The sequence below is a fragment of the Capra hircus genome, chromosome 1 (assembly GCF_001704415.2).
Source record: "Capra hircus breed San Clemente chromosome 1, ASM170441v1, whole genome shotgun sequence".
In the NCBI taxonomy this organism is placed as follows: domain Eukaryota; kingdom Metazoa; phylum Chordata; class Mammalia; order Artiodactyla; family Bovidae; genus Capra; species Capra hircus.
This window is the reverse complement of record NC_030808.1, coordinates 81,931,074-81,951,829: the sequence shown is the minus strand read 5'-3', so window position 1 is coordinate 81,951,829 and position 20,756 is coordinate 81,931,074. Positions and strand designations below refer to the sequence as shown.

At 37.5% G+C, this 20,756-nt stretch overlaps 1 protein-coding gene and 1 pseudogene across 3 annotated transcripts in view; one reads left to right on the top strand and one right to left on the bottom strand.

Moving 5' to 3' along the window:
* The window catches only part of VPS8 (VPS8, CORVET complex subunit), a 297,839-nt gene that overhangs the window by 141,078 nt on the left and 136,005 nt on the right, over window positions 1-20,756 (top strand). For all 3 annotated transcript variants that reach the window (XM_018047043.1, XM_018047049.1, XM_005675177.3), the window contains 5 exons: window positions 814-933; window positions 1,957-2,013; window positions 8,740-8,822; window positions 9,512-9,596; window positions 11,075-11,173. In XM_018047043.1, coding sequence (XP_017902532.1) covers window positions 814-933; window positions 1,957-2,013; window positions 8,740-8,822; window positions 9,512-9,596; window positions 11,075-11,173 — 444 coding nt within the window. The remainder of the gene's footprint in view (window positions 1-813; window positions 934-1,956; window positions 2,014-8,739; window positions 8,823-9,511; window positions 9,597-11,074; window positions 11,174-20,756) is intronic.
* Window positions 19,048-19,577, bottom strand: LOC102179882 (annotated as a pseudogene).

Here is a 20,756-nt window from a genome sequence, read left to right as displayed (position 1 = left end):
CTTTAAAGCTTAGTTTAGAGGCTACTTTTCTCATTGTTTTGTTTCAAATTTTTTCTCTGATCAGTTTAACTAAATTTCCCCCACTGTGCTTGCATTGTCATTTGTTCCTTTATAAGTGCTGATTACATTGTGCTTTTTATTTAAGATTTGTTTATCTGTCTCACCTTGCTTTCTGGTTCACAATTCCCTTGAAGGCTTCTACCATAAGCATCTTAGGCATAGTAGTAGCTACTCAGGAGATGAGAGCTCACTTAAATCAGAGGAGAGATTATGACTTGATAACTGTGTGTGGTTGTAAAGAGCATGTTATATGAAACCATCTGTTCACTGAACTGCTTATAGCCAAGGCAGAAGCCATTCACTTCACTGACTCATAGGCTAGCTGACTTCTTTTCTGGGATACCTTCATTCTCAAGCTGCCTTACCTTTAAACCCGAAAGCAGCTCCCTTCTTGCTGTGTTGGTGGACAGATTTTTAATAGGGTTACTTTAATTTTAGATTCTCTTTTAAGAATTCAAGAAGGAAACATAATTATATATATATGTATATATAGGAAATCTACCTCTAACAATTCAGTTCTTATCGAACTTGTGCCTATAAATATGCCAGAAATCACTAAAATGCTTTCAGGGAGTGCAGGTAGTTGTGCTTCTTCTCTGAATGGTGTTGAACTCAGTTGTCACACAGCTGATAAAAGACGAATCTTTTTATAGAGTCCTTCATACTGAGGCTTCCCCACCCCTGCCTCTAATTGTATATTTTTCTGTGTCAAACCAGATGGTATATTGCATAAATGGTCTCTTTTACTCATAGGTTATGGTGGAGAATTCAGATTTTACGCCCTCACAAGTAGGGTGTCTCTTTACCTTCCTTGCTCGGCAGCTTGCAAAGCCTGATAACACCTTATTTGTAAACAGAACTCTTTTTGATCAGGTGAGTGTCTTTAACCATAAGAAGTAGAATTGTTTTTATTTACTGTTTGTAGAAAAATTCACTGGATTACGTGGTTTCTTAATAGAATAACCTACCAGGTGAATGTCCTACGAGGTAGAGGCTTGTTCATCTTTCAGTTTGGATCCAAATTAGCTTTTGTTTTTTAGTGTTGTGTTTGGATTGTGTGACTGTCCAGTAACTTGGTGTCATGGGAGTATGATTTGTAGAGATTGATTTATAGAGATTGTTTTCCCAATTATTCTGTTCTAAATTTGCCTAGAATTTTTGACTTAAGAATTTTTCAATTAAGTAATTACCCATCTCATTGGTAGTAAGACTATGATGTTGATCATCTGGAAGAGAGATTACTTTTAGAAAATCCGAATTTACTTACTAACCACTCTGAAGGTATTTCCAAATCCCAGTTAAATATCTTCTACAAAGCCATGGGTGATGAAGAAAATACTCTTTACCTGGAGAAAGTTGCTAATAATGACCAGCATTTATTGAGCACTTCATAGTGCCATGCTCTGCTTCAAAATTTTACATGTCAACACTCCCACTACCTCTGAACTTGGTATAGTTGTTACTCCTGTTTTGCAGATGAGGCTCCTAAAGCCTGGAGAGGTTAAGTCACTCATCCAAGTCACTTAATAAGTGTTATTACCAGCAATAAATGTTGTTATTAAGTATTAATAAGGTTAGGATTCAAATTCAAGTGGCCTGATTCCAAAGTCCATACTTAGCTTGGTCCATGGTATTGGGAATCTTAAGGAATATATGATGTCAGATTCTAGTCATGTTTCTAAATAGTAAAGAAATATGTTTAAGGTATACATTAAATTGTTAGATAACTGAGCCTGCTGTGTCATATATTGGGCCGACCAATTGGGAAGCTACCATATCCCTATGGTGTTTGTTGAGCTGGATGTGAATGAATTGGTGATATAGAAAGAGTAACTATGATTTTCCTTATGGCATGCATGCTGGTATCCAATTTAAAAATACCTTTTCTTTGACCAGGTCCTTGAATTCCTTTGTAGTCCCGATGATGACTCCCGACACTCTGAAAGACAGCAGGTATGAACTGCTAGAACTCAGCTTGCTAAAGAATGGGAAAGAAGACAGAGTGAACCAGAAACAACCTTCTGTACTAGACCTTATGGTGTAAGGGCAGAAAGACTTGTGTCTAACCCTAATACTGTGTGAGATAGTGGCAACCAGGAAATAGTGTGGATGGTTGTTAGTTTGAGCCTCAATCAAACTATAAATAAATTTATAGGCAGACTGCACCTGTCTTGCATTCAACGTGACATCAAAAGAGAATAAAAACTTTATCCTTCTTTATGAGCAATAGTTGGCACCAACTGTATGCTCCTTTCTGCCAGCATCATTAAGTTAGTAACCATAGCTAGTTGCTATGGTCATGAACCAGAAACATTTCAAGATCTTGAGTACTGGAACACTCAGCTTTTGGGAGTGCCCTGTAGTTCCACTGCACTAGTGCTCACCATTTCTGGGGACTGGCATCCGTCTCAGTCAGTCAGTTCAGTTGCTCAGTTGAGTCCGACTCTTTGCAACCCCATGGACTGTAGCACACCAGGCTTCCCTGTCCATCACCAACTTCTGGAGCTTACCCAAACTCGTGTCTGTTGAGTCAGTGATGCCATCCAGCCATCTCATCCTCTGTTGTCCCCTTTTCCTCCTGCCTTCAGTCTTTCCCAGCATCAGAATCTTTTCCAATGAGTCAGTTCTTCACATCAGCTGGCTAAAGTATTGGAGCTTCAGCTTCACTGTCAGTCCTTCCATTGAATATTCAGGACTGATTTCATTTAGCATGGACTGGTTGGATTTTCTTGCAGTCCAAGGGACCCTCAAGAGCCTTCTCCAACAACACAGTTCAAAAACATCACTTCTTCGGCACTCAGCTTTCTTTATAGTCCAACTCTACATCTATACATGACTACTGGAAAAACCATAGCTTTGACTAGACGGACCTTTGTAGCAAAGTAATGTCTCTGCTTTTGAATATGCTGTCTAGGTTGGTCATGGCTTTCCTTTCCAAGGGGCAGGCATCTTTTAATTTCATGACTGTAGTCACCATCTGCAGTGATTTTGGAGCCCAAGAAAATAGTCCCTCACTGTTTTCACTGTTTCCCCATCTATTTCCCATGAAGTGATGTGACCGGATGCCATGATCTTAGTTTTCTGAATGTTGAGTTTTAAGCCAACTTTTTTACTCTGTCTTTTACTTTCATCAAGAGGCTCTTTAGTTTTTTTTCACTTTCTGCCGTAAGGGTGGTATCATCTGTATATCTGAGGTTATTGATATTTCTCCTGGCAATCCTGATTCCAATTTGTGCTTTATCCAGCCCGGCATTTCACATGATGTACTCTGTATATAAGTTAAATAAGCAGGGTGACAATATACAGCCTTGATGTACTCCTTTCCTGATTTGGAACTGGTCTGTTGTTCCATGTCCAATTCTAACTATTGCTTCTTGACCTGATACAGATTTCTCAGGAGGCAGGTCAGGTGGTCTAGTATTCCCTTCTCTCTCAGAATTTTCCACAGTTTATTGTGATCCACACAGTCAAAGGCTTTGGCATAGACAATAAAGCAGAAATAGATGTTTTTCTGGAACTCTCTTGCTTTTTCAGTGTTCCAACAGATGTTGAAAATGTAATCTCTGGTTCCTCTGCCTTTTCTGAATTCAGCTTGAACATCTGGAAGTTCATATACTGTTGAAGTCTGGCTTGGAGGTTGAAGTCTGGCTTGGAGAACTCTGAGCATTACTTTGCTAGCGTGTGAGATGAATGCAATTGTGCAGTCATTTGAACATTCTTTGGCATTGCATTTCTTTGGGATTGGAATGAAAACTGACCTTTTCCAGTTCTGTGGCCACTGCTAAATTTTCCAAATTTGCTGGCATATTAAGTGGAGCACCTTCACAGCATTGTCTTTTAGGATTTGAAATAGCACAACTGGAATTCCATCACCTCCACTAGCTTTGTTCATAGTGATGTTTCCTAAGGCCTGCTTGACTTCACATTCCAGGACGTCTGGCTCTAGGTGAGTGATCACACCATCGTGGTTATCTGTGTCATGAAGATCTTTTTTGTACAGTTCTTCTGTGTATTCTTGCCATCTCTTCTTAATCTCTTCTGCTTCTGTTAGGTCCATACCATCCATCCTTTATTGTGCCCATCTTTGCATGACATGTTCCCTTGGTATCTCTAATTTTCTTGAAGAGTTCTCTAGTCTTTCCCATTCTATTGTTTTCCTCTATTTCTTTGCATTTGATCACTAAGAAAGGCTTTCTTATCTTTCCTTGCTATTCTTTGGAACTCTGCATTCAGATGGGTTTATCTTTCCTTTTCTCCTTTGCCTTTAGTTTCTCTTCTTTTCTCAGCTATTTGTAAGGCCTCCTCAGACAACCTTTTGCATTTCTTTTCCTTGGGGATAGTTTTGATCGCTGCCTCTTGTGCATTGTCATGAACCTCCGTCCACAGTTCTTCAGGCACTCTATCAGATCTAATCCCTTGAATCTATTTGTCACTTCCACTGTATAATCATAAGGAATTTGATTTCAGTCATACCTGAATGGTCCAGTGGTTTCTCCTACTTTCTTCAATCTAAGTCTGAAGTTTGCAATAAGGAGTTCATAATTTGAGCCATAGTCAGCTCCCAGTCTTGTTTTTGCTGACTGTATAGAGCTTCTCCATCTTTTGCTGTAAAGAATATAATCAATCTGATTTTGGTATTGACCATCTGGTGATGTCCATGTGTATAATCTTCTCTTATGTTGTTGGAAGGGGGTGTTTGCTATGATCAGTGTGTTCTCTTGGCAAAATTCTGTTAGCCTTTGACCTGCTTTGTTTTGTACTCCAAGGCCAAATTTGCTTATTACTTCAGTGTCTCTTGACTTCCTTCTTTTGCGTTCCAGACCCCTATAATGAAAAGGACATCTTTTTTGGGTGTTAGTTCAAGAAGGTCTTGTAGGTCTTCATAGTACCGTTCAACTTCAGCTTCTTCAGCATGACTGGTCTGCGTATAGCCTTGGATTACTGTGATATTGAATGGTTTGCCTTGGAAACGAACAGAGATCATTCTGTCATTTTTGAGACTGCATCCAAGTACTGCATTTTGTTTACTAAGTTTGTTTACTATGATGGCTACTCCATTTCTTCTAAGGGATTCTTGCCCATAGTAGTAGATACAATGGTCATCTGAGTTATATTCACCCATTCCAGTCCATTTTAATTCACTGATTCCTAAAATGTCAACATTCACTCTTGCCATCTCCGGGTTTGACCACTTCCAATTTGCTTTTGACTCATGAACTTAACATTTCCAGGTGCCTATGCAATATTTCCCTTTATAGCATCGGACTTTGCTTCTATCACCAGTCACATCCACAAGTGGATGTTGTTTTTGCTTTGGCTCCATCTCTTCATTCTTTCTGGAGTTATTTCTCCACTGACCTCCTGTAGCATATCGGGCACCTACCGACCTGGGGAGTTCATCTTTCAGTGTCCTGTCTTTTTGCCTTTTCATACTGTTCATGGGTTTCTCAAGGCAAGAATACTGTAGTGGTTTGCCATTCCCTTCTCCAGTGGACCACGTTTTGTCAGAACAGATTATGGAACAGGAACGTCGCTCATTCGTGTCCAACTCTTTGCGACCCCATGGACTGTAGCCTACCAGGCTCCTCTGTCCATGGGATTTTCTAGGCAGTAGTACTGGAGTGGATTGCCATTTCCTTCTCCAGTGGATCTTCCTGACCCAGGGATCGAACCCGGGTCTCCCACATTGTAGATAGACGCTTTACCGTCTGAGCCACCAGAACTCTCCACCATGAATCCGTCTGTCCCTCCACTAATCACTGTGAGAAAAAACTGATCACCACTTCTTTCTACTTAGCCGCTTGCTTGAGGGTGCTTTCTAGGAGTAGGATTTCTTAAAACCTTAGCCACTGTAATTGTGAACACTAAGACAGTCTGTTTATAACTGATGACAAGATTTTGTCAGATAAGTAAGCTATAAAAATTAAGTACTTCTGGAGCAATGGTGATGTTTTTATGGTAATATATTCCCAGCCAGAGGTTGAGACTCAGATAAAGAACATAGGAACGCAACAGTGAACCCTTTCTCTGCACAGCTGTGGCCCCATGACTGCTGTGGACTATCTTAGGAAAGAGAACAGCTCCTAAAATTTTGATTGTTTCTCTTAAATTATACTGAATGCAAACAGTAATGTGGGTCCCTCATTTTGGCCTTATTTATTGGCAGGAAAAGTGAATCATGTTATGCATGGTGTTGCTGTATAAAAATGATAAAAACTTTCTAAGTAAATTACTGAATAAAACAGAAATAAAAACTAAACCTAAATGTAAAAGCCAAACCTTTTTAAAAGTAATCATAGTTAGTAATCTGTTATTGGGAATCCTTTTTGAGATTACCTGGGAATTATTTTCCCTCACTCATTTTAGAAAGTAGAAAACTGATGACATAAATTGCTCAAGGTCATAACTAAAATTAGAGCTTGGTTCCTTCCCTTCTCATCCAGCAGTCTTTCTCTTAAGCTGTTTTCCATATATCAAAATTTTGTACTGATGTGAATGTTGATTGATACTTTCATTTATTAAAATGAATAAGATGAAGGTGCAGTAATGAAAGCATGTCAGAACTTCACTCGTTGATCAGTGTTGTGATTTCTTTGCTGAATTGGATAACAGTTTTCTAATACTGGAAAAAATTTTTGTGCTATTTTCAGTGTAATGACTCCGACAAACACACTTTTAACTTTGATTCTCTTATTAACTTTATCTCCATCAATATCTTAGCCAGAAATTGGCACAGTTTTTCTGTAAAGGGCCAGAGAGTAAATATTTTAGGCTTTATGCGTCATATATAGTCTCTGTCACATACTCTTTGTTTGTTTTATAATCCTTTAAAAATGTAACAAGCCCTGATTTATAGCATTTATTAATTTCCATGGTGTAAGTATTCCCACCATGGCTGATTTCAGCTTTCCAGCATGATATCATATTGCACGTGAAGTTGGGAGCGAGGTACCATAACACACCCTTACATAATATTTCCACCGAACAGATAAAGTGAAAGTGTTAATCGTTCAGTGTGTCTGACTCTTTGCGACCGGGTGGACTGTAGCCGCCCAGGCTCCTCTGTCCATGGAATTCTCCAGGCAAGAATACTGGAGTGGATTGCCATTTACTACTCCAGGGGATCTTCCTGACTCAGGGATTGAACCTGGGTCTCCTGCATTGAAGGCAGATTCTGTACCATTTGAGCCATCAGGGAAGCCCACCATGCAATAAGCTGCAATCTCTAACCTGGAGAGCATACACAGTAAAATACTTAGGAAGTGGTGAATTTGGGTATTACCTTTGTTTTTAATTTATTTAATCGTAAGTTTATATAATTTTATTTTTAACAATACCTGTATTTAACAGCCAGCCTAAAATTCCTGGAAAGTTGACAGTTAGCTTCAACTCCCATAACATGGTTCAGACTCCCTCCAGCACTGGCAGTTGATCGTGTTATTTCAAACTGAGGCTTCCAGCAGATACATTCGCTGCATCATTGTCCTATATAGCAGTGCATTGTAATACTTGAGATGGATTCAATTAGAGTTCTGAAGTGTAAAGGTAGGCTAGGTTTTATTTCTTTTTGCCTTTGTAAAAAAAAAAATTAATTTGAAAGTAATTTCCTGTGTTTGAAAAATGTTTTGTTAAATGGCTTCCTGAAGTTCTGAGAAAGGGCATGTTACTCTGGATCTTGAACTTAAATATAGAAGAGAGCTTTCTGATACTGCTCTAATGATTAAGTAGTGATTGTGTTATATTTTGAGACTTATTTTAAAATATGTCTCATAGCCCGGTCATATATTCAGATACTTAGTGTGGTAAAGATTAATTTTTTATTCAGCTGCTTCAGTTCAGGTCAGTCACTCAGTTACATCTGACTCTTTGTGACCCCATGGATTGCAGCACGCCAGGCCTTCATGTCCATCACCAACTCACGGAGATTAACCAAACTCATGTCCATTGAGTTGGTGATGCCATCCAACCATCTCATCCTCTGTCATCCCCTTCTCCTGCCTTCAATCTTTCCCAGCACCAGGGTCTTTTCAAATGAGTCAGCTCTTCATATCCGGTGGCCAGAGTATTGGAGTTTCAGCTTCAGCATCAGTCCTTCCAATGAACACCCAGGACTGATCTCCTTTAGGATGGACTGGTTAGATCTCCTTGTAGTCCAAGGGACTCTAAAGAGTCTTCTCCAACACCACAGTTCAGAAGCACCAGTTCTTTGACGCTCAGCTTTCTTTATAGTCCAACTCTCACATCCATACATGACCACTGGAAAAACCATAGCTTTGACTAGATGGGCCTTTGTTGCAAAGTAATGTCTCTGCTTTTTAATATGCTGTCTAGTTTGGTCATAACTTTCCTTCCAAGGAGTAAGTGGCTTTTAATTTCATGGACACAGTCACCATCTGCAGTGATTTTGGAGCCCCCAGAAATAAAGTCTGCCACTGTTTCCACTGTTTCTCCATCTATTTGCCATGAAGTGATTGGATCGGATGCTGTGACCGTAGTTTTCTGAATGTTGAGCTTTAAGCCAACTTTTTCACTCTCCTCTTTCACTTTCATCAAGAGGCTCTTTCATTCTTCATTTTCTGCCGTAAGGTCGTATGATTATGTGGCTGAATGGACTCCTGAAGAGCTAATCAATAAAAGTAGATTCCAAAGTGTTTTTACTCATTTATTTTAAATATTCAGGTCCTTTTAGAATTGCTGCAGGCTGGAGGCATAGTTCAGTTTGAAGAGAGTCGACTCATCCGTATGGCAGAGAAAGCAGAATTGTAAGTTTTTTTAAATTAAGAAAAGCTATGCATGTTAATAATTTTAAAAAAACCTAAATGCAAAAGTTTTTGCCTTTCAAGTCTAGAAGTTAGTTTAATTTGCAGAAATTAATAGCAAGTAAATTTGAAGTTCTTGTTCATTTGTTTTAGTGTAAAAATGAAATATCAGTCTTATGGTTTTTTTTACTTAAAATTTCCGTGGTATTTATAGATTTTTGGCAGTTAACTTACATATATATTATAAACAATGTAGAATTTAGCATAGCAAACAGATGCAACATGTTAGCACTATTGTTTATCTAGTTTGTTAAATATTTCATTTGACATGTTTAATTCTGAACAGGGAAACTTCATATTATTGATTGTATTGTATGATTCTAATACAGTAACTATTTTTTATATGATACATTGTTGCTTTAACATGTATTTTATACACATCTTTGAAATTTCTTATAAACATAGTATTTGGCAGCATCTTAAAACCTATATTCAAAGGACTGGCAGATATTCATATTCCTTAGATACGATAACTTGATTTAACAGTAGAAATCACATCTACTATATTCATTTTCCTTAATTCAAACCTGAACAGATGCCTTAACAGATATGCCTGAACAGATGTCTTAAAACAGTAAGTTGATAACCACCTGCCTGTTTGGTACACTGAAGTTTTTCCTTTTATGTTCTAGCTACCAAATTTGTGAATTTATGTATGAACGAGAACACCAATATGACAAAATTATTGACTGCTACTTACGTGACCCACTAAGAGAGGTGAGTTAAGAGACCGCTTTACCTGTTTTTCTTACTCAGTTTCCTCCCTCGCCTTATCAAGTAGAAATAATTATTCAGTAGAAATATTTGGACATATGTTTCTTCATTATTCAAGAGCTGTTGAGTGCCTGTTATTAACTCAAGTGTATATTGATAATTTAAACAGATGTATAGTTCCTGTAATTTTATAACTTATAGTTTATTGATGGAGACTGAGAGTAATTGCAAATTGTGATGAGCATTAGAGAAACTGGTTTCCACAGGAGTAAATAATGGGAGAATGAACTTACACAGAGCAGCCAAGGAAGGAATCTCAGATAAAATGCCATAGAAACTGAGTTTTAGAATTTGAGAAGAAGCTAATCAAGCAAAGAGCCCATAGAAAAAATGTTCCAGGGTAGGGAACAGTATATGCAAAGATCCTGCAGTGGGAAAATTCTTTGACATGTTCAAGGAACTGAATAGGGATCATATAAATGAAGCAAAGAGCAGTGTAAGTGGAGCATAATGGACAAGGGCAAGACAGATTTGATGTGAAACTAAGAATGTGGACAGGGACCACCAAAGCAAAAGAATGATATTCACTCTGGGTTAATGAAATTGAGACTGAAATTAATTGGAACACATTTGCAACTTCTAAGAATCTACCCTAAACAGTTACTCTTTCACTTTTAAGTCAGTCTTCTGTTAGTTAAGGGGCTTCCCTGGTAACTCAGCTGATAAAGAATCTGCCTGCAATGCAAGAGACCCCAGTTTGATGCCTGGGTTGGGAAGATCCACTGGAGATGTGGTAGGCTACCCACTCCAGTATTCTTGGACTTCCCTGGTGGCTCAGCTGGTAAAGAATCTGCCTGCAATGTGGGAGACTGAGTTCAATCCCTGGGTTGGGAAGATCCCCTGGAGAAGGGAACAGCTACCCACTCCAGTATCCTTGCCTGGAGAATTCTATGTGCTATATCGTCCACAGAGTGGCAAAGAGTCAGACATGACTGAGTGATTTTCACTTCACTCCCTCAATTAACCATCTCAAAATGGTTTCCTTCTCCAAATAATAGATATTTACCAAGACCAATGCAGATAGTAGATCAGTTCAGTTCAGTCACTCAGTCATGTCTGACTCTGCAACTCCATGGACTTGCAGCACGCCAGGCTTCCCTGTCCATCATCAACTCCTGGAGCTTGCTCAAACTGATGTCCATTGAGTCCATGATGCCATTCAACCATCTGATCCTCTGTTGTTCCCTTTTCCTCCTGACTTCAGTCTTTCCCATCTTAGGGTCTTTTCCAGTGATTCAGTTCTTTGCATCAGTGGCCAAAGTATTTCAGCATCAGTCTTTCCAATGAATATTCAGGACTGATTTCCTTTAGGATTGACTGGTTTGATCTCCCAATCCAAGGGACACTCAAGAGATAGTAGATAGTGACTAAATATTCTTGAGTGAATGAATGAATAAATTTTATTGTCTTGTGCTTTTCAGGAAGAAGTCTTTAACTACATTCACAATATCTTATCCATTCCTGGATATAGTGCGGAGGAGAAGCAGTCTGTATGGCAGAAGGCTATGGATCATATTGAGGTACTGATTCAGCAGAATTTGAAAACATTGCTGTATTTGTATAGATATCTCCCAAATTAAGTTTTTGCTAGGTAGTGGGAGATATATTATTAAGTTGATTTGCTTGAGGGTTAACATCTTTTTCAGGTAATTTATTCCACCTCACATTTGTGGAAAACCCATGTTGTATACAACTTATTCTGTCATGACTTCTGAAAATAACTCATGTTCAATCAGCTAGTTCACAAACTGGAATTTTAGTGTTTTTTCACAATGTTCTGAGGAATTCTGTGAGTACTATTGAACTTTTCCCCTATCATGTGACAGGAGCCATTCCCTCAATCACCTGATGGAATTTTAGAAACATCACTGCAACAAGTTATTCTCTCTGATGTCTTTCCCTTATGTAAGAGGATGTATTTCTCTTATGTAAAAGGATGATGATTCTGATTTTGTTTATGAATGCTCTTTTACAGGAATGCAGTAGTTGACTTTGAAACTAAAAGTTCTTTTTTCAATATTTGCTTAGTTGTTAGTTGCTCAGCAGTGACCCCATGGAGTAGTGCCTGTCAAGCTCCTTTGTCCATGGGATTTCCCAGGTAACAGTACTGGAGTGGGTAGCCATTCCCTTCTCCAGGGGATCTTCCTGTCCCGGGGATCAAACCCAGGTCTCCTCTATTGCAGGCAAAATCTTTACTGTCTGAGCCAACAGACGGTTGGCCCAAAAATTTGCTTCAGATGCCTAAATGTCAGTATCAAAATCAGATTGATTATTTTCTTTGCTGCCAAAGATGGAGAACCTCTATACAGTCAGCAAAAACAAGACTGGGAGCTGATTGTGGCTCAGATCATGAATTCCTTATTGCAAAATTCAGACTTAGATTGAAGAAAGTAGGGAAAACCACTGGACCGTTCCAGGTATGACTGAAATAAAATCCCTTACAATTATAAAGTGGAAGTGACAAATAGATTCAAGGGATTAGATCTGATAGAGTACCTGAAGAACTATGGACGGAGGTTTGTGACATTGTATAAGAGGCAGTGATCAAGACCATCCACAAGGAAAAGAAATGCAAAAAGGCAAAATGATTGTCTGAGGAGGCCTTACAAATAGCTGAGAAAAGAAGAGAAACTAAAGCTAAAGGAGAAAAGGAAATATATACCCATCTGAATGCAGAATTCCAAAGAATAGCAAAGAGAGATAAGAAAGCCTTCCTCAATGATCAGTGCAAAGAAATAGAGGAAAACAATAGAATGGGAAAGACTAGAGATCTCTTCAAGAAAATTAGAGATACCAAGGGAACATGTCATGCAAAGACGGGCACAATAAAGGATGGAAATGGTATGGACCTAACAGAAGCAGAAGATATTAAGAAGAGGTGGCAAGAATACACAGGACTGTACAAGAAAGATCTTCGTGATGCCAGTAACAAAGATGGTGTGATCGCTCACCTAGAGCCAGACATCCTGGAATGAGTGGGCCTTAGGAAGCATCACTATGAACAAAGCTAGTGGAGGTGATGGAATTCCAGTTGAGCTATTTCAGATCCTAAAAGAGTGCTGTGAAAGTGCTGCACTCAATATGTCAACAAATTTGGAAAACTCAGCAGTGGCCACCGAACTGGAAAAGGTCAGTTTTCATTCCAATCCCAAAGAAACGCAATGCCAAAGAATATTTAAATGACTGCACAATTGCACTCATCTCACATGCTAGTAAAGTAATGCTCAGAGTTCTCCAAACCAGGCTTCAGCAGTATGTGAACCATGAACTTCCAGATGTTCAAGCTGGTTTTAGAAATGGCAGAGGAACCAGAGATTTCATTTCCAACATCCGTTAGAGCATCAAAAGAGCAAGAGAGTTCCAGAAAAACATCTATTTCTGCTTTATTGACTATGCCAAAGCTTTTGACTGTGTGGATCACAATAAACTGTGGAAAATTCTGAAAGAGATGGGAATACCAGACCACCTGACCTGCCTCCTGAGAAATCTTTATCAGATCAAGAAGCAACAGTTAGAATTGGACATGGAACTACAGACTGTTTCCAAATGAGGAAAGGAGTACATCAAGGCTGTATACTGTCACCCTGCTTATTTAACTTATATGCAGAGTACATCATGCGAAATGCCTTGCTGGATGAAGCAGAAGCTGGAATCAAGATTGCCGGGAGAAATATCAATAGCCCCAGATATGCAGATGGCACCACCCTTATGGCAGAAAGCGAAGAACTAAAGAGCCTCTTAATGAAAGTGAAAGAGGAGAGTAAAAAAGCTGGCTTAAAACTCAGCATTCAAAAAACAAAGTTCATGGCATCTGGTCCCATCACTTCATGGGAAATAGATGGGGAAACAGTGAGAGACTTTATTTTCTTGGGCTCCAAAATCATTGCAGATGGTGACTGCAGCCGTGAAATTAAAAGACAGTTGCTCCTTGGAAGAAAAGCTATGACCAACCTAGACAGCATATTAAAAAGCAGAGACATTACTTTGCTGATAAAGGTCCATCTAGTCAAGTCTATGGTTTTTCCAGTAGTGATGTATGGATGTGAGAGTTGGAATATAAAGAAAGTTGAGCGCCGAAGAATTGATGCTTTTGAACTGTAGTGTTGGAGTAGACTCTTGAGGGTCCCTTGGACTGCAAGGAGATCAGTCAATCCTGAAGGAAATCAGTCCTGAATATTCATTGGAAGGACTGATGTTGAAGCTGAAACTCCAATAGTTTGGCCACCTGTTATGAAGAACTGACTCAATGGAAAAGACCCTGAGCTGGGAAACAATCAAGGCAGGAGCAGAAGGGACGACAGAGAATGAGGTGGTTGAATGACATCACTGACTTGATGGACATGAGTTTGGGTAAGCTCCGGAAGTTGGTGAAAAATAGGGAAGCCTCGTGTGCTGCAGTCCATGGGGTTGCAAAGAGTCAGACATGACTGTGGGACTGAACTGAACTGATTATGTGTATGATTAGGATGGCATCAAAATGCATTCTAAAAAAGGGCCCAAAAATCACTCCTCACTTTAGTTTCCTTAGGTTCAAAACATACAGTATTCCTCAGAAATCAACAGAGCTAGAGAGCTGTTGGAATCTCTTCTGTTTTTTTTTGGTCCTCTAATTATTGAGAAAAAGTAGTAATGAAGGATGCTGAGGTAGTTCCAGTTTTGTAAATAACATTTACATCTACAAAGTTTGTTTCTTCCCTTGTAGCAAGGATCAGGAGATAGTGATGGGTTTAGAGATGTAGTAAAAGATATGATTATTCAACATGTTTTAAAATTTTTTTACATATGAAAAATGATAAGAAAGGATGAGCTCTGAAACTTTCGGAAAGCATTGCATGTAATGTGAATACTTTTAATTCCTGATGATTATGAAGTTTAGATTAGAAATGTGAACAGCATCTAATATAAAACATCTGATGTGCAAAGTGTTACAGTCAGTAGGATGAAGGAATTGCCACACTTTCATTTACTGCATTGAAGACATATATATGTTATTTAGTCTTATCATGTTTCTGCTAACAACAAGATCAATATGTCTTGGTGAAAGTAAGAAAACCCAAGAAAACGTTCTTCAACTGTGAATTAAATTTTTTTCTTCTAATCATTTGGCATTCTTTTTCTTTTCATCATCCCCTTTAAGCCTCCATAGTTATATTATGGCTCATTGTTCATTTCATTTCAACTGCATTATGCAGTGCTTTGAGCACATGGACTCCAGACATCCTAAAATGAAGCTGTGTCTCTCTGCATAATATGACACATGATGCATTAATCAATGAACACACAGATTATTCAGCAGAAAACTCATACTGGTGAAGCAAAAAATATTTTTGCTGTGCAACAATTATTTCTGCTGACTATTTTCCCCACATCTATGCTTTTTTTTTTTTTTTTTTCTACCTTGAACTTGTTAGTACTTCTGAAGGTCATATTAGAAATCTATAGACTTTTCGTTGAAGGTCTTGTGTGGGTTTTTTAATATAAATAAAATCAACATTAAGTGTGTAGAGGGAAAGTCCTTATAATAAAGTTTTCAGACAGTGCATGTACATAGCGTGTAGATTAGTGGTTCTTAACACTTTGCGAGGTAGACCGCATTTGAGACTGGAGTGAAGGATCCGGACCTGGGCTTCATAGTCTTGTGCATGTGCTCAGATGCATCATTTTGTTCACTATTTAAGGATCCACGGATTTCCTAAAAGCCATTCTTAGGCTGGGTCTGTGGATTTCAGTAAAGAATCTCTCACTTAGATGGTTTTTCCAATATGGACAATTCATGTCTCATGAAATTTTAAAAAACACTTCTCATTTTGAAATATAAAGAGAAAAGTGCACAAAATAAAAGTACAGTTTAATAAAAAATTAAAAACTCAACATACCAGAAATAGTTACTGCTAGTACCCCAGACTGTTCCCATGTGTCCTTTCCTGATCACGGTTCACTGCCTCACTAATATTATCGGAAGAACGAGGATAATGAAATATAATTTTTTGCACTTTTATATATTGTCATTGCTTCTGCCTGCATCCCTAAAAATATATGTTTTGTTTGGCTTGTTGCTGAACTTCATATAAATGAGGTTATACTCTGAGGTTATTTTCTGTCTTTTTCTCAATATTTTGAGAAATTTATATATTTTGTATGTTGCTGCAGTTCATTTTTATTACGGTACAGTATTAAATTTTGTAAGTATATCACTTCCTGTTCATTCTACTGGTGTCTGACGTATGCATCTTGAACACAGCCACATGCATTTTTCCAGGACAGTGGTTCTGTTTGATCTCCAGTCCAGCATTACAGCATCAGCTGAGAACTTGATAGAAACGCTGTTTCAGTCTTCTCCTCAGGCCTAATGAATCAGAAACTCTGGCGACAGGTCCCAACAATATATTTTAATAAGCCCCTCTGGTGATTTTGATGCATGTTAACATTTGATAATCTCTGTTCTGGGGTGTGTAGTTGCCACTTAACTGGGATAAATATTTTTTTTAAATTTTATTTTTACTTTATTTTACTTTACAATACTGTATTGGTTTTGCCATACATTGACATGAATCTGCCACGGGTGTATACGAGCTCCCAATCCTGAATCCCCCTCCCACCTCCCACCCCATATCATCTCTCTGGATCGTGGGATAAATATTTTAAACATCAGCAGATGCCAGCATTGTGTGAGATTTTCCACTGACTCTATATTCTTGCTGAACTTTTAAAATTTTGTCTGTCTAGTGGATGTATAATGACATTTCATTTTGTTTTAAATTTACATATCCTTAATTACTGAGATTGATAGATTCATATTTATTGGCCATTTAAATTTTCTTTCTTTGACATCACTGTTCAAGTCTTTTGCCCATTTTTCTGTTAGAATGTCTCTTGTACTCATTGATGAAGAAATTCCTTATATATCCTGGATGGTAGTCCTTTTTTCAGTGATACATGTTGCAAGTATATTCTACTCTGTGGCTTTTTTTCTGTGGTTCTTTTTAAGAAAAGTTTTTTTTTTTTTTTTTAAGTAGTCAGAATAATCAGTTTTCTTCCTTTGGTACTGAAGAAGTCCTTCTGTATTGTTGTCTAAAAGCTTTCTTGTTTCTTTTTTCAACTTTAAATCTTAGACTCACCTGAAAGCAGTTTTTGTATAGGGTTTGAGGTGGGGATTAATTTTTTAAAAATATGGATACCTAGTTCTCTCAGGAACAATTTTTTTCCATTTTTGAATTTTTTCCCCTTTTTAAAAATTGAAGTATAGTTGATTTACAATGTCTCAGGTATACAGCAAAGTGATTCAGTTGTGTATATATGTATTTTCCACCTCATATTCTTTTCCATTATAGGTTATTACAAGATATATGTTGAATATAGTCCTCTGTGCTATATAGTAGGTCCTTATGATTTATCTATCTTTTATATAGTAGTGTGTATCTGTTTATCCAAAATCCCTAATTGATCCCTCCCCCCTTTCCCCTTTGGTTTCTAAAAGTTTGTTTTCTGTGTATGTGAGTCTTATTTCTGTTTTGTAAGTAAATTCCTTTGGATCATTTTTTTTTAGATTCCACATATAAGTGATATCATATGGTATTTATCTTTCTCTGTCTGATTTCGTTTAGTGTGATAATCTCTAGGTCCATCCATGTTGCTGCAGATGTCATTATTTCATTCTTTTTAATGGCTAGGTAATATTCCATCATATACCACATCTTCTTTATCCAGTCATCTGTCTGTACACATTTAGGTTGCTTCCATGTCTTGACTGTTGTAAATAGTGCTGCTGTGAACATTGGAATGCAAGTATCTTTTTGATTTAAAGTTTTGGTCTTTTCTAGGTAGACATATGCTCAGGAGTGGGATTGCTGGATCATATGGTAGTTCTAATTTTGGTTTTTTGAGGAACCTCCATTTTCCATAGTGGCTAAACCAATTTACATACCCACCAACAGTATAGGAGGGTTCCCTTTTATCCACACCTTTTCCAGTATTTACTATTTGTAGACTTTCTGATGATGGCCTTTCTGATCCATGTGAGGTAATACCTCATTTTGGTTTTGATTTGCATTTTTCTAATAGCAATGTTGAGCATGTTTTCATGTGCCTGTTGGCCATCTATTTGAGAAATGGAGAAATGTGTTTAGATCTCCTGCCTCTTTATTGATTGGATTGTGTGTGTGTGTGTGTGTGTGTGTGTGTGTGTGTGTGTGTGTGTGTGTGTGTGCTTTCGGAGCTGTTTATATATTTTGGAAATCAGTCCCTTACTGGTTGTATTGTTTGCAAATATTCTTTCCCATTCTGAAGGCTATCTTTTTATTTTGTTTATGTTTTCCTTTGCTCTACGAAAGCTTGTAAGTTTGATTGGGTCCCATTTACTTATTTTTGCTTTTGTTTTCAATACTCTAGGAGTATTAAAAAAAATATTGCTGTGATTTATATCAAAGAGTGTTCTGCCTAAGTTTTCCTATAGGAGTTTTATAGTATCTGCTCTTACATTTAGCTCTTTAGTCCATTTTGAGTTTATTTTGTATATGGTGTTAGAGAATGGCCTGTTTTCATTCTCTTGCATGTAGCTGTCCAGTTTGCCCAGCACCAGTTATTTAAGAGGCTGTCTTTTCTGTATTCTTGCCTTGTCATAGATAAATGACATAGTGTGGGTTTGGGTTTATTTCTGGGCTTTCTTTCCTATTCCATTGATCTGTGTCCTAGCAACAGTTATTTTAAAAGATTACCTTTATGCACTGCTCAACAGTGCTACCTTCTCATGAGATATCAAGAATCTCTGTGTTTTGTCTTTTTCTGGGTCTTGTTCTGTTTGATTGGTCTTGAAGTCAGTACTTGAAATATTGTTGTTTTATAATAAGTCTTCATATTTTTAAAAGTGTATTGGCTGCTTAGTTCCAAATACCTTTTAGAATCAACTTGTCAAGTTCCTAACCTTATGATTCTGACAGGGATTGCACTGAATCTTTGAGTCTTTTTTAATCTGACATCTTTACATTATGAGGCTTCTACCTTATGACCATATGGTGTAACTGTTTGTTCACCAACGTTTCTGTAACGTTTTATAATTTCCTCTGTAGATTCATCTAATGTTAGATTTATTGTCACAACTTCATATATTTTAGCAAAACACTAATGTTAATAATATGGTTAAAATTTTATTTCTGACACATAATGTTTAGTATAAAGATTTTTGTAGAAGTCTTCTATTTCTAGTATGCGAAAATTTTCTCCCTTATTCTGTTTTTGTCATGAATTTTATTGATCTTTTAAAAAAATAATATCTGGCAGTTTATTAAAAAGTGGAGCATACTGAACAACAAACTATCTTACACCTTTCAGGAAGGAAAACCACTAAATTTGAAAAGACATCATCCACTGAATTTGGACACAACACTTCTACTCAAGAGAAACATTTGTACAGTCCAGGTCTTTATTTTTACACCCATCAGGCCATGAATTCACAGGGAATGGGCTCCAACAGTTCGGGTTCCTTTCCATTGGTCCTCATAAAGTGTGCTTCTCTGGGTGGAGCAGGCTGGCGCTTCAGCTGAACCTAAGTCCCTTTCTCTTTGGCTTCCTTCTTTTTCTGATCATTTTCCTTCATGCATTTCAGGAAGCTATCTCGGCTCTGAGTGCTTAATATGCTCGATACGCGCATTAATTCTCTTGTCAAGAATCTTGCCCTTGTTTGTTTACAGTGATGCCAACAGCATGCTGGGTAACATTGTAGACTCTCCCAGTTTTGCCATGGTAACATTTGTGGGGCATTCCTTTTTGAACAGTACCCATTCCCTTGATATCTACAATATCACCCTTCCTGTAGATTCGCATGTATGTGGCCAAAGGAACAACTCCGTGTTTTCTGAAAGGCCTGGAGAACATGTAGCGGGTACCCCGCCTCTTTCCCTTTGTGTTGATCATTATGGTGAATCAGCCTGAGGGGCCGGGGGAGAGATGGGAGGCAGGAGCCACGCGCTGGCCTTTACCTTGCAAATTTTACCGATATTAAATCAGCCTTGAATTCTATGGATAAATGCAACTTGAACCTGTTATATTATCTTTTTTATACATTGTTAGATTCTATCTTTATCAATGTTCGCAATTAAGACCATGTATAATTTTCCTTCCTTCCTTATGTTCTACAGGGTTTAGGTATCAGAGTTTTGCTACTATTATACAATGAGCTGAGCTGAAGAAATTTCCTTTTTTCTATTCTCTGTAAGAGATTAATTAACTTTGTAATTATTTCTTCCCTAAATGATTGCTGGGAACTTACCAATGAAGCTGTATGGGCCTGGAGTGTTTTATACAGGAAGATTTTTGACTATTCATTCAATTTCTTTAGTGACTAATCAATGCAGATTTTCTGTTTCTTAAGTCAGTTTATTGAATTACATTTTTCTAAGAATTTAGCCGTTTTGACTAAATTTTCAAATTCTTGACAGATTAATTCATAATAATTTATCTTTTTTTCAACTTTTGATTTCCAATCAATTAAAAAATTTTTTTTGTTTTTTGTTTTTTTTTACTTTACAATATTGTATTGGTTTATCTTTTTAATATCTGAAGATCAATAGTAATATCCCCCTTTTTATATGTGATATCGGTTAGTTGTGCCTTTTCTATTTTGAGATGTGTTGTATGAAAATAGTATAAACTGCAGTTATTTGTGTCAACTAAGTATTATTAATCCTAAAATACCAACACAAAATTATTAGATATATATCATGAATATTACAGTCATGATAGTTCATCATATTTTTATTTGACAGTATAATATGTGATCTATAGACAGTCTTTGCATTTTAGCTATGGATCATACAATTGAAAAGGTAGAATAGGGTCACAGAAACCAAGAAAGAAGAGAGTTTCAAGAAGAAAGGGATAGCCAGTAGTGTCTAGGAAAGTTCAAGGAGAGGGCAGATGGCAAGTCTTAGATTTGACAGAAATAGGTCTTATTAACAGTGGTCAACCTCTTAGTGTCATTTAAGACTTATGACCTTAAGTTAATTTCTTAAAACAATTTTGGTTTCAGAATCTACAAGGCATTGGAGGTAAAGTTTCAGAAGTCTTAGCTAAAGAAATTGCAACTGTGGTTTTTTGTTTTTTGTTTTC